Below are 16,933 nucleotides of genomic sequence, written 5' to 3' on the forward strand. Positions count from 1 at the left end.
TCCCCATTTTACTGATAGGATGTCTCTCACCTTCGTTTGTTCCCAATTTCAAATAACCCCATCTTCCCCACCCCAAACAAGCACTGCTTTCTCCCAGACTGCCCTCAGATTTGCTGCAAACCACTGGCAAGGCCACTTCAAAAGCATCCTGTGCTGGAATGCTTGCAGAGCTTAGTCCAGTGCTTAGTATCAACAAACTGGGGAGCCAGCTTCTGCACAAAACAAACTGTGATAGTGAAGAAAGACGAGCAGATTCAGAGGAATGCTTAAATATCACTGGCCACATTCAGCCTCATGCACAGCTGACAAGTGCAGTGATTTCATTAGGATGGCAGTATTTCCTTGCGGAATTGCACCTTGGTGTCTCTGGGGACAGGGAGCATTAGGTATAGGGAAAACATGTGAAATGTTCTGTTTGGCTCTTCTGTCAATTGATCCTGCAATGTGTGGAATATGCTTGCCTCCTATTCGGATTTCAGCAACTTAATGATTCTAAGAGTCTCACATATGACGAATCTAAATACCCAGGACAACTTCATGGGTTCTCTCAAACTATTCACATGCTTGGAGCTGACTTGTGTGGAGATGCTGTAATCAGCCAGGGCCAGCATACATAGCAGTTGACTAGGTCAAACTTCTATGTAGGGTTTCAGTCTTCAGAGGCAATAATAATTGTATGGTTTCTTTTCAAAAGACATATCGTTTTACTACAAAAAGTGGTTTCGGTGCTGATGCAAAGAACAGGGAAATAGGTAGGTAAATATGACTGGATTGCATAATAGCTTAAAAAATACCCAAACACACCTATGCTGGTACAGAGTGAAAGGCCCTACTTCAGATTGCATGAGGGTTTGTGGTCATTTGCATCCGACCTTTGCTCAGATCCCAGGGTGTACAGGAAGTGCCACCCTTCCTGTTGTAGATGAATATGGAACTGTCTCAGTGAGGGAGCTGGAATTAACTGTGCTTTTTCCTAGAGGTGAGGGGGAATAAGGGAAAAAGAAGGGATGAAGACTCACTTTTGCAGATTTTCCAAATCACTTTTTAATGAAATACTTAGGATTAGAAAGCATTTGTTGCCTCATTAGCTTTAAATTGTGGGAACTTCTGAAATCCCTGAGCTGTATGGTAACTTGCCGACAGACAGCCAAGCAAGCTGTGCTCAGGGCACCTTCACAAGGGAGTCTGAATGTCAGTCTGAGTCAGTGGTGTTCAGTGACCAAGATATATAAACAATTTGTCAATTATTTCTTCTGTTCCTGCCAGCCTCATCTGGGTTGCTGGTCCCTGTAATTGTCAGGAATTTCCAAACTAGTCCTGCAGAAGAGGGTGGAGTTTCTTACGCTAAGGCTTGGCAGCCGCTCTGGCTCAAGGCCTGAGGGGAGTGTGCATATTTCAGTTGCATCCTGTAATGCGAGTTTTCAGCTTTTTTTCCCTTCCGTTTTGACTTCCTATTGAGCAGAGTTACTCTGCCTTGTATTCAGCAGAACCTTTGTGAAAAGAATATTTTATTTCTGTTGTAATGAGATTTACAAGCCATGTATCACAATGACTGAATTTGCGTTGGTATTGGAACTTACGTGTTCCATTTAAAACCCTTTGCCTGAATTGTGGGTTTGAGCAAAGCCACCCATGTATAAAACGTATGTACTTCTCTACTCCTATGGAGCTTTGGGAGTTTTATGCACACTGGATTTTTAGCATTCAAATTAGAGAGTAGGAAGAGATAAAGGAGTGGTAAAAGCAATGGAGAAAGGAATGGTCTTGGAGATACTTTGCTTTTGGAAGCAAAAATAGAAATTCAGAGTATTTCCCATGTCTATTAGCAATGGTGAAATGACTTGTCAAGTTCAGAACGATCTGCCATTAAAATTATGGAATTTTTGCCAAGTGCTAAAAGGGGTGAGTGATCATGGGTATTTAAAACAAACTTAATATGCCTCTAGACAGGCTTGCAAAGTATGTGTATGTTATATATGTTATTTTTAAACTTTACTACTTCTATACATAAAAATACCCAGTAATTAACCCGTGTTCACATCTCTATTTTCATTCTTCCCTTTAATAAATGTTGCACAATAATGCTTAAGTCAGCAGCTTATTAAAAGTATTGCTAGTGAAGTATGTCTGTTGTTTTTTTGTTTGTTTTTTTTTTTTATCAGAACTTCAGGTTATTTCCATTACATGCAAGACTTTTGAGATAAATCCAATGTCTGTGAGGTAAAATGCTTGTTGGCTTAAAAATGTGTATCACAGAGATGGCTGGTGATAATATCTGCAGCTCATGCAGCTAAAATTTCTCACTTTGGAGCACAGGTTGCCACGACGGTCTCCATTCTGATTTGAATGGCTGCAGTGTGCAGCAGATGTGTAGCTGGGGGGTAGTCAAAGATGGCCCATGTCTGTCAAATTGTCATATTTCCATGCTTTAACCAGCATCTGCTAGCATACACCTTGAGAGCCTTTGGCAAGCAAAGCAGGTGGTTCAGCTTTGCTCTGGGCCAAAGGCAGAAAGGACTGTCCTGACCAGCCTGAGGCTCTGGGTAAGGACTGCCGTGTTGTGAGTCCTTGCCAGGCTGGTAGTATTGTGCCAGGGAGTTTGGTGCAAAGTACTTGGCCTAGATATTGGGAGTTCAACTGCTACTACTTTTACACCTTTTTTTTTTAAAAAAAAAAAAGAAAGGGAATTTCAGAGCTTTTATTGGACTCTGACGTTTCTACTCACCCTGGTTGTTTCATACCATGGAAGACAACAGTTCAACTTAGCAAAATTATTTCATTTTTGTTTTAGTGCTTTGATCTGTACTCCCTTGCTTCACTACTTTACAAAACCACCATTTTAATGAGTGCTTTAAGGAGGCAGTTTTGAAAAATAGTGACTACAACCAAGAAGACATTTATAGCTATTCTTTGCTATTCTCATGCCTATTCCTTTCAATAGAAAAGACTCGGCATTCTATTTCATGATTGCAAATTAGGGTTAGAGGAAGGGAAGAAGCTTGAGTGAAATATTTTTTCTCCAAGTGACTTGTATTTAGAGACTGTAAGATCTGTCAGCTATCACAGTTCAACATAAAACAGATATCAGAGCTAAGATACTATATTCATTTCCAACTCAGCTGTTGTGAAGAGGAATTGTGCACTGTGTCTGATAACACCGGGGGTTCTGTTTGAGAGGGGACATAGAAAGATCCATTTGAAATGACAGCTATTGTACTTCATTTATTATATCTGAGATACTTTCAGAACAGAGCTGTGGCTTGTAAGGAAGTAACCCATAGGAGAGTTTGTGTGCTTGAAGGTTTGTCTTTTTTTTCTTTTTCCCTAATTACTTCTGGGTCTATAAAAAGATATTCCAGGCTTTGTAACCTCTCCTTTCAGGACAGAGTTGCTTTCAAAGCGAACAACTTTTTGGATGTTGTCTTGTTGTGGATGAGTAGGGTAGTCAGGAGAGAAAACTCCCCTTCTTCCCTGTAACTGCTGTGTGTGTCTAATGACCTCTTCTTGTAACGACACAGAACTGGCTTTTTATTGCCGTGTCTCTACCTCCCATATTCTGCCTGTTAGTAATTTTCCAGAGGTGGCTGTGAAAGTTCTAACTTCTTTTAACACAAATGAATGGAGAGACAACATTATGACATTCCCATGCAACAAACATTGCTCCCCAGTAAGAGGATAGTGTTACTAAATTGCTTCAGCATGCATTCTTGCTGAAGCCAGTGGCGCCTTATTGGGCCTAAATTCAAACACTGAGGGTTCAAAGGCATCCTAGAGGAATATATTCCAACTGCAGGAGGGAGAGGTGGTTTAAACATGCTTGTTGTCCTTTTTCTGTACTACATTTCTGCCATAGCAGTCAAATTTTTGTGGGGAAACACATTTTCAGCTGCATATGAATGGATTCAGCTTTAGAATAAGTCCAGAATGTATTGAAAACACCCTGAATATATTAAACAAAGGACTTTGAAGACATCAGAAGTAGTGGGTGGGAGATGAGCAGATGCTGGCAAGTGTTACCAATTTGGTGAAATCGGAGCTGTCCAAGATGAAGAAGAAGGGTTTGTCAGAGTGCCTGGGAGGCTTTCTGAATCATTGCTAGCTGTACAGGAAGTCTTCTCTTCTTCCTCAAAAAAAAACTCTGTGCTCAGTAACGCATCTGGAAGTGGTGAATCTCTCTGCAAAATAAGTTCTTTTCTTCCCCCTCACCTGCTTTGCCCAGGAGCACATTTGTACTGCAGAGGCAGCTCCAGTCTGGAGGATGTTACAGCCTCTGCCTCCCTTGCATCCAGCGACTTGCAGTGAAAATTGCTCATCCCTGCATAGCCTTGCATACCCCTGCTCTGTGCGCTGTGTGCATGAAACCTCCATGCCTTCTTCTGAGCCTTTTCTTCTGCAAGGACCAGGATCCCTAACAGCAGTAGTGTGTTTTGCTGAAGACTTTACTGAGAAGTCTACCTTCAGTGAAGGAGGACAGGGTTGATTGGACTTCTAGAACGTTAATCCCTTTTCGGCTGGACAGAGTAATAATTGTCCAATTCTGATAGGAGCACCTTGTCCTTGACCCTTGTTTTTAGACCATGCAAATGCTCTCTGTAGCAGAGAAACCTTCACGTTGTCTTCTGCCAAGCATTACATCATCTTAAGAAATCTTTTCTTCAGCAGAAAAATTCTTATGACAAGTTTCAGTTGTCTAGGTTTAGTGAATGCATTTGTTTAATCATTTCATTCCTGAATGTTTATAGTGGTTGATTCATTTTCCATTGCTGGAAGCCCCGCAGTTCAGGGCTACTGGTGTGCAGACATTTTCAGACTGTAAATCTTTCTGACTAACTTGGAGACAGTTTGCTGTTCAGGTCAGCCAGACTCAGAGCAACAAAGCCTTTGAATCCCAGGTGTATCCTGCTTCTCCTAGCTGCCTCTCAACTGCAGAGAGCAATCTTGACAAGGAAGAGGAGAAATGAAATGAAAACAGAAATGCTTGATCAGGGTGCCAGGGAGTCTTTCTAGGCATATTCCCTGCATCGTGGTTTTGATCCCCTGCATCAAAACCAAAGCTATAGACTTCTGCAGCATCGCTTTCCTTGCCTTCTTTATTTTTCTCATCCTCAGTCTTGTGAACATCACAGTAGATGTGAACTGGAGAGTGACTGCTCTTGTTCTAAATGATTTAATTAGAACATCTTGTTGATAAAGCTTGGCTTCTGATACCTCACTAAGATGTTTTCTAACATAGTCACAGACTGACCATGAGAACTTATCTGCACTAATAGACTTGTGCCATATGCTGTAGGAAACATTGGGAAGGAACGTAGTCACGCCAAAGTGCACTGCTTTGCTTCCAGACATGCACCGAGGTTATTTGAGATCGTATGGTCTTCCAGAGATACTATAATAAAGATATTATTATAAATAAAATGCTCTGTGTTTTCACAGCACCCTTCAAGGCAAAATAGTTACAATACATTATGTGTGCATGAGCTTGCTTCTTAGTTAAATGTGGTACCATCAAAAGGAAAATTACTATCTTGTCAAATCTGTTTAAAATTATAGATGGAAGGGTGTGACTGCATCCTTGTAAAGCTTCAGGAATGAATTCTTATCTAGAGCACGTGTTCACTGCAAGGTCTGTTGCAGAAGAAGGAATTCCAGCGTCCTTTGATGCCATCTCCCCTGTGGTAGATGTTACCGTGGCCCTTGGCACAGAGCAGCCAGTTTGGGTTCTCTGCTGTGTGAGTGAGGGTGGGGAATCCTTGGCTGCTGACCAGGAACAAGCCTCAGCGTGTTGGCTTTTCTCCTTCCTCCCATCTCTCTTATGTCTGCAGCACACTGGCGATAGGAAATTCTGTTTCCAATTCCTGTCTTAGGAAAACACGATCATGCTGTCAGTTTACGGTAATGAAATCCCTCTGTGCTTGGAAGAATTATTTCTGGTCCTCTTTACATCAAGAGGACAGATAAAATCAGAGTTAATTCTGTGTTCAAAAAAGAATGCGCAAAAGCCCTGAGTTTTCTCACGTTCGCAATTTCTGTTGATGCAGGAAGTTGAAGTGCATTTTGTGAGGGGGAATAAAAAGACTGTATGAAAAGCCACGAAACAAGCTGTGCCTGTACTTTAGGTCTGGTGCATGAGTTAGGCATGTGCAGGCAGTGCAATTAAGTTGGGCAACAGCTTGTGTTGCAACATTTCACCTGCAGGTTCGGCTGATGGGAGCACTTATGAAGTGAACGTTTCAGCGGAATTTCTGTGTCCTAATTCTTTTTTGGCTGGGTGCTTGCTATTCTTTGAATGCTTGCCAAAAAGCTAATCCACCTATATATGTTCTCAGGTTCATTAATTATGAAACTAGGAAAATGGTATTGTCGGCTACCTTTTGCAAAGCGTGCTTACACTGTGTTAGAAGACTGAACAGAGTTTTAAGTACTTGGCAGTAGATAGTGAGAAACCAAAGATCTGTCCTTCCCCCTTGCCCTTAATTCTGTGCGCAGAAGAGTGGGAGATCATGTTTTCACTTATTGTTCTGCTTGATGCACAGTATTTCTCTGCCGATTGAGTCATTTCTTACTCTTGTGCAGGTAAGCAGGCTCCCATGTAATGCCAAGGCACTCGCCATGTCCCGGTTCTGCTGCAGACTCGTGGGTTGTCATTTCTGCCTAGTTACATAACTATTTGGAGCTACTGTTAATCAGACTGTAACACTGCTGTACTTATTGGAGTCGTAAATCAGCTAAGACCTAGAATAAAAAGATCTATTAAATGTAACATTTTCATTGATTTTCTGCAGAGCAGCCGTTGACTGTTTAGTTGTTTTAAAATGTCTTTGTCCCTCCCCTCCCAAACGAGTTTGAAATCTTGAGCAATCAAAGCATAAAAATACCTTTCTACTGTACATGCACTGGTGGGAAGGCCTTTGGCTGGATTACTCACTTATTACTGTAACTTTTATTATAAAATAGCTGTTTGGGGAAAATCCTCTAGGGCAGCAGCATTCATGCTGTGAGGTTAGGTGCCTGCTGACTTTAGGAAGAGAAGAAAGGGATACCATGTCTGGGATTAATAGTGTTTGGAGACTTCTCTCTCCGCAGTCTCTGGGTTGTCTCAAGGAATAGGAGTATGAAAAGGGAAGATTTTGAAGAAACACGTGATAAGACCTTTCCGGAGGGAAGGCACAATGTGAGAACAACTCATTTCATTCTGATCAAAGCCCCACAAGCCTGGTATCCTGTTTGCACCATGACTTCCAGCAGATTCCTAGGGAACGCTTAAATAGGACCAACAAATGGTACTTTCCCAGAATACTTTCCAATTCCAAGAAGGACTTCCTGAGCGCAAAGTAATGTTCTTTAATATCTCTCAATGGACTTTTCTTCCATGAGGCTGTAGAGCAGCCTTTGAAGCCGCGTAAGAGAATCTTGTGTTTTGTGCTGTGCTGCTACACTAGGCTTTGGTTGTGGCTGTTGGGAAAAGTTGCCTTCTTCCTACTACTTTGTATTTCAGACTTTATGACATTCACAGCTAAAAAAGCAGTGCCCTGGGTTTGCTGTGGAAGGTCGGCTAATTGCAATTATCATAATAATTTCCTCAGCAGAAAACTATGTCCCTAAGTGTGCAGTATTCTGCCTGTTGGGGCAGAGTTAGGCCTGGGGTTGGTTCTGGCTTTTTATTCATATTTTATTCACATTTTGGTTCATTTCTGTTCTGTGTGACCCCTGAACTGAATTTGCTAAGATGGTTCCTGGGGTTTCAGCACTGAAATTCTCATTGTTGTGGTGAGGTAGAATAGCAGTTGTTTGCAGGGTGGGCAATGGAGAGCAGTGGCAGGGATGGAACAGGCCCCTTCAGCTCACAGCAGGCCAAGATGGTAGTTGAATGCCAGGACTGCCAGCAAAACCTCTATGCGTGCTTTCATCTTGTTCATTATTCTAGTGTTGAACAGCTGGAATAGGATACCACCAATAGCTTTCAATGTTACACTGAAAAAGCTGTTCCCAACTTGTAGGTGTCCTGGTATTCCAGATCATGACATCCCACGGCAGGCTGTTGTGTGCAGAGGCACAGTGCACTTTGGAGCTGTGTTTCCTGGTTTCTCATGAGTTCTGACTCTCCAAGAGGAAGATGCACTGGGATGTGCTGCATTTCCCAGGAGCCTCCACATGATTTCCAATCCTGGGTGATGGGGGAAAAGCTTTCTCGTCTTTTCTGGGATGCGAGCTGTGGGGGGCTGCTGATAAAGACTCAGACTGATTCTCTCTCCTCTGCTTTTATTTTTGGTTCGTTTTGATTTATTACACTTAATTGTTCTGTATTATCTTGCATTCCTTTTAGTAAATCAGTTTTTCTTATCTCAGCTGGTTTTTTTCCCCTCTTCCTTTTCCCCCTTTCTCCCTAGGGGAGGGATAAGTGTCACGTGATTAACTCTTCAAACCATGACAGCAGGCCAGCTCTATTTGCTGTCTTTGCTACAGGTACCTCAATAGCATGCACCAACTCACTTAAATGCCTTCGTCACCAATTCAGGTGCCCTTTCCAGCCTGTTAATGCTCTCAGTCTTTCACAGTAGATCCATACCTCAGTTTCCCCATCACTACCATGGGGATACTGAGGACAAGAAGGAGAAATAAACCTAGCAGGAAAGTGGAGATGGGAAGGGCTTGTAACAGCAGGCTTGTTTGGAGTCCAGGTTACCCTGACAGCAGTAATGTGAACGTGATCCTTCTGGCTGCAAGTGCTGTGTTCTGCAAGGCATACAGAGCCAAAAGTTCCCCTTATTTAACTCATGTTATGTTTTTTCTCTTTTTGTTTCAGCTCAAAAAGAAGCAGGTCTATGTTGAGAAAGTGGAGAAGATGCAACAGGCCTTGGTTCAGCTGCAGGCAGCGTGTGAGAAACGGGAACAGCTGGAGCATAGGCTGCGGACCCGGCTGGAGCGAGAGCTGGAATCTCTCCGGATGCAGCAGGTATCCTGTCTTTCTCTGGGCCCTGGCTAGGCTTCTTGTAGGATTTGACACTACAACATGTGCAAAAGAGAGGCAGTGGTTTTTTTCATCTTGTAAAATCAGCAAATTTTTTCTTTTGGAAACGAATATGTTGGCCTCTGTTTTGACTTGATTTACTTATTTCTTTCTAACCAGAAAATTCAGATAAAAGAGCAACAGTCTGTGCATCCTGTGATAAGAGAGCCATATAGCTAGATGGTGTTGTAATTTTAGGCAACCTGGTTGTATTAATTCTTATATTATTCTTAAAATATTCTTTACAGTTTGAAATTTTAAGTAAAAGTCAATAACAACTGGACTGAAATGAAAGGCCCTTCAAAAAACTTTTATATGAAGGAAAAAAAAAAAAAAGTACACAAAACTGCCAAAACCACAAAACCAGTTCTGTAAATGCAGTTGTTGGAAACAGGAGCTTCATGTAGAATATGTTCTTGTAGCGTGAGTCTTTTTCAGTGGGGAAAAAAAATGGATGAGAAGTAGATTGTTCAGAGGCGTTGTAAATTGGGTGGGAGGTTTTAGTTTTATTTCAGCTTGCATCCAATGTAGGCCTGCATCATATTTCCAGAATAACTTGCAAACCCGACAGTTCACCTATAATCTAATTTATGTTTAGTTTAAATTTGGTCCTCAACTGCCATATCTGTGTAGGAGCAGATATTTACATAATAATTATATTTTGTAGTGCTTTTAATGGGAGTTAACATAATTTGGTAAATTTTCTTCCATGCCTACCTTTGGAAGAGGAAGTAATCTGAACGCCCAACTTCTGATTTTGAGCCTTAGTCAAAGCAAAAAATTAACTTTCTTGTCATGGTTTAAGAATTCTGAGCTGAATGTAAAGCGGATGAGCTGCCCAATTGTCTTCAAGTCAAGTATCACACAAATCCCAGATAAGATGCATTTTATCTTTGAACTTTCAGCACAGCAGATCTCCATTTTTTTTAATATTGACTTATGAGAAAAGGTTGTCTGTCTTCCAGATCCTCTGTTAGAACTAAATTATTTTTAACCACCAGCTACTTAGTCCACAGGTATACAAAGATCATATTGATTTAGTATTCAAATGCCATAAAAATATTTGGATTTTTTTTAAAACTGATAAATCTTGTACACTAGTTACTGTTTTGCTGGAATGGATGTAAGTGTGGTTACTTTAGGCAGTGAGAACGGGCTAGAGACATCAGACCTGAGTAGCATATCCAGCTCCCTGACATGTTCTTGTGGCTTTGCAGGTGGAAAAAAGCCTTAAGGAGTATTTTCCATCTCAGATACCCACTTGTTAGTGTTACCAGCTCTGGAGTAGCACAAAGAAGTGCTCTACCACAAGTGCTGTGACTTAAGCTGTCTTTCTTGGGAGCAGTTCTTGGTATTTTATGGCTTTTGAGCTTCAACATGTGGATACAGAAGGAGCCTGGCTTGCATTGCTTTTGTTTCCAGGTTTGGACGCAGGGAGGCTGCACTGCTCCACAGGTATATTAGGCCAGACTGCCTCGAGTGGCATAGCCACTGCAAATTCACTCTGGGGGGGTTCTTGCACCAGCCCCTGCCACTCAGAGAAAAGCAGACCAACCAACCCTGAGTCTAACATGTGCATCCTGAAACTTGTCTTTGCTTTGCGTTTCACAATCAGCGTCAGGGTACATCTCAGGCTGCCAACGTCTCTGAGTACAATGCCACAGCGCTTATGGAACTCCTGCGCGAGAAGGAAGAAAGGATTCTTGCTCTGGAAGCTGACATGACCAAGTGGGAACAGAAGTACCTGGAGGAGAGTGTGATGAGACAGTTTGCTTTAGATGCAGCTGCAACTGTGGCTGCTCAGAGGTAAATTAAACTATTCACAGTACAGGGATTATTTTCTTTTTCCTGTTGGATGTCATATTTTCCACAAAACAGTGTTGTCACATCACCTTCCCACAATACCTCTCCTTGTGGTCTGCACATCTTCTCAAACCTCTGCATACAAATGGAGCTTGGCTGCTTTTCCTGGGAGCTGTGTGACTGTTAACTGTAAAAAGCGTTTTTGCAAGGGAAGGTTCCACCACATGCCAGAGCCATTCTCCAGACTAGAGTTGTCCTAAGCCATTCCTAGAAGCTGTTGCTTCAAAAGTAGATGTGTGAGGAGGGTTGTTGGGGTTGTTTTTTTCTTTTTTTTTTTTTTCCTTTTCAAACAGGAGTCAGTCCTTGCTGAAGTCATGTGGGATGGAGTGAGATTGGTGATTCACATCATTTTCCCTGAATGGCTTGCTTGTTCTCCAGAATGTTTTTGCAAATCACTTTGTGGTATTGTCCTCAACATGGTTACTAACCAGAAACATCTACTAGGAAATTCTGCTCAAAACATTCTGTTGTGTGTGGAGAGTAGTTCTTGTGGGAGGGGGAAGGGTGTCTGAAATTGGGTAACAAGCTCACATTCCAATGCAGCTGTATAGAAGCAGTTATTATGGTTATAAATAGGCCCAAGTCTTCAGCTAGCTGGTAAACAAGTGCTGTTATTGGAGAGCAGCTCTTTAACTTCAGGTAGTGCTTACATGTAATTTCATTGATCACTAGTTTCTGTCTCTTAACAGCAGATTTTATTTTAGATTGTTTCACGAACGAGATTCAAATAGGGATGTTATCGCAGCTGGCTTCCTAGCACATAAGATCATACTGAAATTACAGGGGGAAAGTTGCAGATCTGCTGTGTTAGCATTTGAAGACTTACCTTGCTCCCCAAGCAGGCTATTATTTTGGGGTATTGAGTTTCTTGTGAACTGTTTTCTGCCTCCCTAGAGATTCTCTAAAGGCTCTTGATGCTGCTTGGCCCTGGAGGCTATGTTATATTTTCAGCATGCATTGATAAATAGGGGTCTGGTCTATTGTTTATCGTGGAATGAGAGGGGATGTGTTAGGACTGTTTAGGTTTTGTTAAACGAACAAAGAATGCTTTCCAGTCAGGAAAGAGCAAACCTCTACTTTTCCGTTTCCTTCTAGCTCCTTCTCCCTTAAAATAAACTGTTCCATCAGTACTGCTGCCAGTTTACATGCTGTTTATTATAGCCTTCTCAACAACAGGCTGTAAGGGATTTCACTAATTTCAGTGGTAACCTCATCTACACTGCACACAAATTTGCTTTCCTTTTTCTTTGGTGGTAGAAAATAGCATCCCTTAGGAAGATGGAGTTGCAGGAAGGATGCTTTACAGCACAGGCAGGAACCCAGGTCAAGTTAGGGTTCTTTGATGAGTGACCTTCCTATGCCCTTCACGCTGCTGTGTTGCTGTTCCTGGTCTGAACTTCTGCAGGGTTAAATGTGCATTTACCACACAGTTCTTAGGGCTGCTGGGTCTAAGAGAGCAAGTTTTTTATTACAATGAATTGCAGCTATTGGTGACTTCAGCTAATTTTTTAATTATTACTGTGTTAACACAGCTATGTCAGTAACATGCTCCTAAGCGTTAGGAATCATACAGTGTTTTAGAGCATAGTACAGTGACTTCATTCTGACTGTACAGCAACAAATAGAATGGCATATTATGTTTTGGTTAATCGAGTGAACAACCATTACAGTGTTAACATTGGGCATTACATGGAATTGATCTTAAATTGTTTTCAGCCCCACTCTTAAGTTTTTTGGATCAAGTTGTGTAGAATTACTTAAGAAACTTCAATGCCTAGTTCCCTTTGATACTCAGATACCCACTTCTTGGAAGAGAAGGGGAAAAAACCTTGCATCTGAAGCAAAGTTTGTACTTTTCCAGTGGAAGAAAAGTGCCTAACAATCTATATTATCTTTTCCTATTCCTCTCCTTGGATTTGCCCCATCATTCTATTTAAGTTAGCACAGTGAATCAGTTAGATCATAGACTGGCCTGAGATAGACAGCAAGTTGACTGTTAGTATTATTTGCATATCTTCTTTCATTAGGGACTGGGAGTGGGATTTTCAAAAGACACTGAACCAGCCTAAACTCAGAAACAGTACTTCTTGTTTGTTACTTTTGAGCAATCATTTAGCACTGCTAGAAGGAAAGCAGCATGATTAGCTTGCCCTTCATCTGCTCTACTGCTCTTTCCCAGGGATACGACAGTGATCAGCCACTCACCTAACCCTAGCTATGACACCTCGCTGGAAGCTCGCATTCAGAAGGAGGAAGAAGAGATCCTGCTTGCCAACAGGAGGTGTCTGGACATGGAGGGAAGGTAAAATGCAGTTTGTTCTTATTTGGCTACTTTAGGACAGGGATTCTAATTATTCAGGCAGATGCCTCAGAATCAGAAGTTCACATGTCTTCACCAATTACAACACTGTAGAATGCCAGACATTTGTTTGGCCAAGGAAGTAACTGCACAGCAATCCAAAATCTGTATTTAGATTTCGTGCCTAGCTCTCTCTTCAGGGCATCTTCATCAGACCCCAAGTTTGAGCCACTTCTTTATTGTTTCACTGTTTTTCCCCAGGCTTTTTTCACTGCAGACTCCCCAGACTTTGTGAATATTCTTTTTTTTTTTTCTTTTCTTTCTGTCAGCCTCATGCCCCACCCATAACTCTCAGCCTTGCTTCAGAGCTTCTCCCATGCCTGTTCAGAGTAGTTTCCAGTAGCCAGAGGTGAGGGGGTGTCTCAGTGAAGTTTTCTGTGTACATGTGCAGGAGGCCTCATACACTATGCCATGGAGGGTATTTAGGGTGTCCTCTCCATGCCTCCCTGAATGCCCAGGGGAGTTCAGGTCACAGCTGTGGGGTGCTGAGGCCTCAGTCCAAAGCGATGGAAGTTCAAGCACATTGTCGTCCTTTGTTCTTCTCAAAAAGGATCAAGACTCTGCACGCTCAGATCATAGAGAAGGATGCCATGATCAAAGTCCTGCAGCAGCGTTCCCGGAAGGAGCCTGGTAAGACAGACCAGCTCTCCTCCATGAGGCCTGCCAAGTCACTGATGTCAATCTCAAATGCTGGCTCGGGCTTGCTGTCCCACTCATCCACTCTGAGCAGCACTCCCATCCTGGAAGAGAAGAGGGAGGACAAGAGCTGGAAAGGCAGCCTAGGTAATTTTTAAATAATGGTGGCAATTAAGGTACACCAGTCACTGCCTATAGGGGAGGCAGGAACAGCAGAAGGTAGATGTCTGACAGACAGATTGACTAGCTTAGCATGCAGGAAAACTGCCTGCAAGCAGAAAGGAACACACTTGCAGCAGCTGCTTGCTTTAATCATTTTTGGGGAAGCGGTGACTTCTGATGTCCAGGCTCAGTCATGAAAATTTTTTAGCCTTAATTCCCACTTGGTTTGGTACCTGATATAAGCAATATTTGAGATCTGGTTTTCAGAGTTCCCAGGCACTTGCTTTCAGCTGGGCTGTTACAGCTGTCTGAAGGTGTAAAGTCTCCTTCAGCCAGCAGAGACACAAATCAGGATTGCTGTCCTGTAGAGTTGTGCCCGCGCTAACATGACTTCTGCCTGGAATGGCTCGGCACTATTGTTTGGAGAAAGGAAATCATATCAAAGGGAATCTTAGATGATGTTTTTCTTTCTGGAAAGAAGTTGGACCCATAAGCCTTCCCTAAGTTTCTGATAAGTAAATGAAAATCTCTTGCAGCTGATTTCAGGGTGTGCAGATTTATCCATCCGCAACTGAGCAACTGCTCAGAGTCAGGGAATTAAGATGGTAGAGCCAGCTCGCTTACCTTTGCATGCAGCAACATGAGAACACTGCTACTCTTCAGGTACTTCAGCACCAAGTGGTGAAAGGTGCTATGGAAAGGTAAATTAAAGCTGGCAGCTAAAGTGTAGATCCTAGAGCAAGTACTACATAGATGGGGAGAACTGATTCCAGTTATTTTTTTGGGATTGTGAAATTTCCTTCTCTTTTTCCACACAGGTGTTCTGCTGGGAACAGAGTATCGTTCCGAATCCATTCCCTCCACGCCCTCTCCTGTCCTTCCTTCCACCCCGTTGCTGTCAGCCCACTCTAAAACAGGCAGCCGGGACTGCAGCACCCAGACTGACCGAGGGAACGAGCAAAGCAAAGCTGCACCTTCCCCTGGAGCCCCCACACCAGCACGGCTCCCCACTGCCAGCCTGCCCTATAGTGCTGACAAAACAGGTAAGGAAGCTCAGCTTCTCTCCCAGAGGGTCCTGTGCCACTGGCTCACTGACTGTTCTGCTCCATCGAGCAGGCTCTGCTGTTCCTTCTTCTCTTTGGGAAAGCTGGGTTTACTTGTTGTGGGTTTCAGAGGCAAGAATTGGCCCTGTTCTGAGAAATCTCAAACACTCTGAAGAAAAAAATAATGCCTTCAGAGTGGTGCGATAAGCATGGACACACTGAGTAGAGAAGTACAGCGTGATTTCAGAGTTGGAGCAGGTATATGGGCAAGTCTCCTCTGAAGTAAGTTGAGGGTGGTCTGTGGGCTTTAAATAGCATATGAAAATGAGCTGTAGAAACTGGCCATCAGGTTTTAGTGAGTTTTCAGAGCAAAGGGGACTCAGTTAAGGGGGAGACAGAAGAAGGAAGGGTAACTACCATGATAAAGCTGTCTCGTTATTACACTGTCCCATTGCAGGGCCAACTTCAGCAGTGGTGTAAGTAGATCACGTTGACAGTGACTATCACAGAGGCTGAATTTGCTTCCCACAGAGCTCTGAGCTGGCAAGAACTGCTCATTTTCCAGTCCACTCTGCCAAATCAATGCAGATTATACAACCTTGCCTCTTCTACTTGCAGACACATTACAATTATGTTGCTCTTTATGGAAGAGTGAATTTGGCTGGTTTGCTGCGCATCTTGCATTGAGAGAAGCAGGGGAACAGGTTTTGTTTGTGGTGAAAGTGTACACTAGCTGCATTAGTTTAAATGAAATTTCTCCCATTTTATATGATGTTGTGTATCCATGAGAGATGCTGAAAGGGAATTTCAGAAAATACCTTATGTATTTTAGAATAGTGGGTTTTACTAACTAACCAATAAGTTGTTAGCTGCCTTTTGGCCAATGACAGAAGATGGCTTACAATGTTAACCTCATTTTTCTGATCCTGTGCTCACAGTTCGTCTGTGATTGAAGTTATAGCTATGATTGTCTCTCTTGTTTTCCCTCATCACGTAGATGGGCCACTCTTCCACTCCAGTACTCTCGAAAGAAAAGCCCCTGTTCAAACCATGGGGCAGGACCTCCCAGATGGAGAGATGGTAGAATACCTCATCTGAAAGCCCGTACCGGATCTGAACTCGGATTCAATAGCAAGAATTTTTTTAAAAGACAATTTTATTGGGAAAAAATTGTAGTACCTGAGTAATAAAAGAACACTCAGTTGTTTGCTCTTGTATATTATGTCTCAAAAGTATGGACAGGTTAATTTATAATTTGTTCTAAATTATAAAAAAAAAAAAAAAAAAATCCACAGTGCTTGTTATTTGAAAGTATCCCCTTTATTTGTTGAATACTGGATCTGGTAATGCCTGGATAAAAATCAATAACTTAGGTGCACTACATCTTATATTTCATATCAGTATTTTTAAAGTTGTCTCTTAAACAGAAGTACCTACTCTCATAGGTGTTGGTTGTTTGTCCAATGTGAACACAATAAGAGGGGCAGATTGGGCTTGTAGTGATGGAGCCAGGGTCTAATTTGGAAGCATCACTTGATGGCTCCAGGATGCAAGTATTCTCAAGCTGAGGAGCTTTCATAAATATGAGCTATGATCACAGGAGTTTATCTTTTCACTCTGGGTAAGAATAGGTATTTGTCATTCATAGCCTGGAAAGATTTCCATTTTCAGTATGGTAACTTTTTTTTCCAGATTGTATTATGTCTTTAAAAAAAAACAAACAACAACAAAAAAAGACTCCAGTGATTAATGTAACATTTCACATTTTCAGTTTGCATCGAAAAAGTTGCCATAGTCTTATACGTAAGTACTTGTTCAATAATTTATACAGTGGATAGTAAGTAATATATTGCATTCATGTTT

At 42.1% G+C, this 16,933-nt stretch overlaps 1 protein-coding gene across 1 annotated transcript in view; it reads left to right on the forward strand.

Annotated features, from left to right (window-relative positions):
* The window catches only part of AMOT (angiomotin), a 47,032-nt gene extending 30,755 nt beyond the window's left edge, over positions 1 to 16,277 (forward strand). The window contains 6 exon segments of the mRNA XM_042824881.1: positions 8,804 to 8,953; positions 10,623 to 10,813; positions 13,050 to 13,172; positions 13,780 to 14,012; positions 14,846 to 15,070; positions 16,068 to 16,277. Of these exon segments, the coding sequence (XP_042680815.1) occupies positions 8,804 to 8,953; positions 10,623 to 10,813; positions 13,050 to 13,172; positions 13,780 to 14,012; positions 14,846 to 15,070; positions 16,068 to 16,168 (1,023 nt within the window). The 3' untranslated portion in view covers positions 16,169 to 16,277.
* The last annotated feature ends 656 nt before the right edge of the window (positions 16,278 to 16,933 follow it).

Source organism: Centrocercus urophasianus, unplaced genomic scaffold, assembly GCF_019232065.1.
Source record: "Centrocercus urophasianus isolate 14NV4802_14NV808 unplaced genomic scaffold, USGS_Curo_1.0 seq_24, whole genome shotgun sequence".
NCBI classification, from domain to species: domain Eukaryota; kingdom Metazoa; phylum Chordata; class Aves; order Galliformes; family Phasianidae; genus Centrocercus; species Centrocercus urophasianus.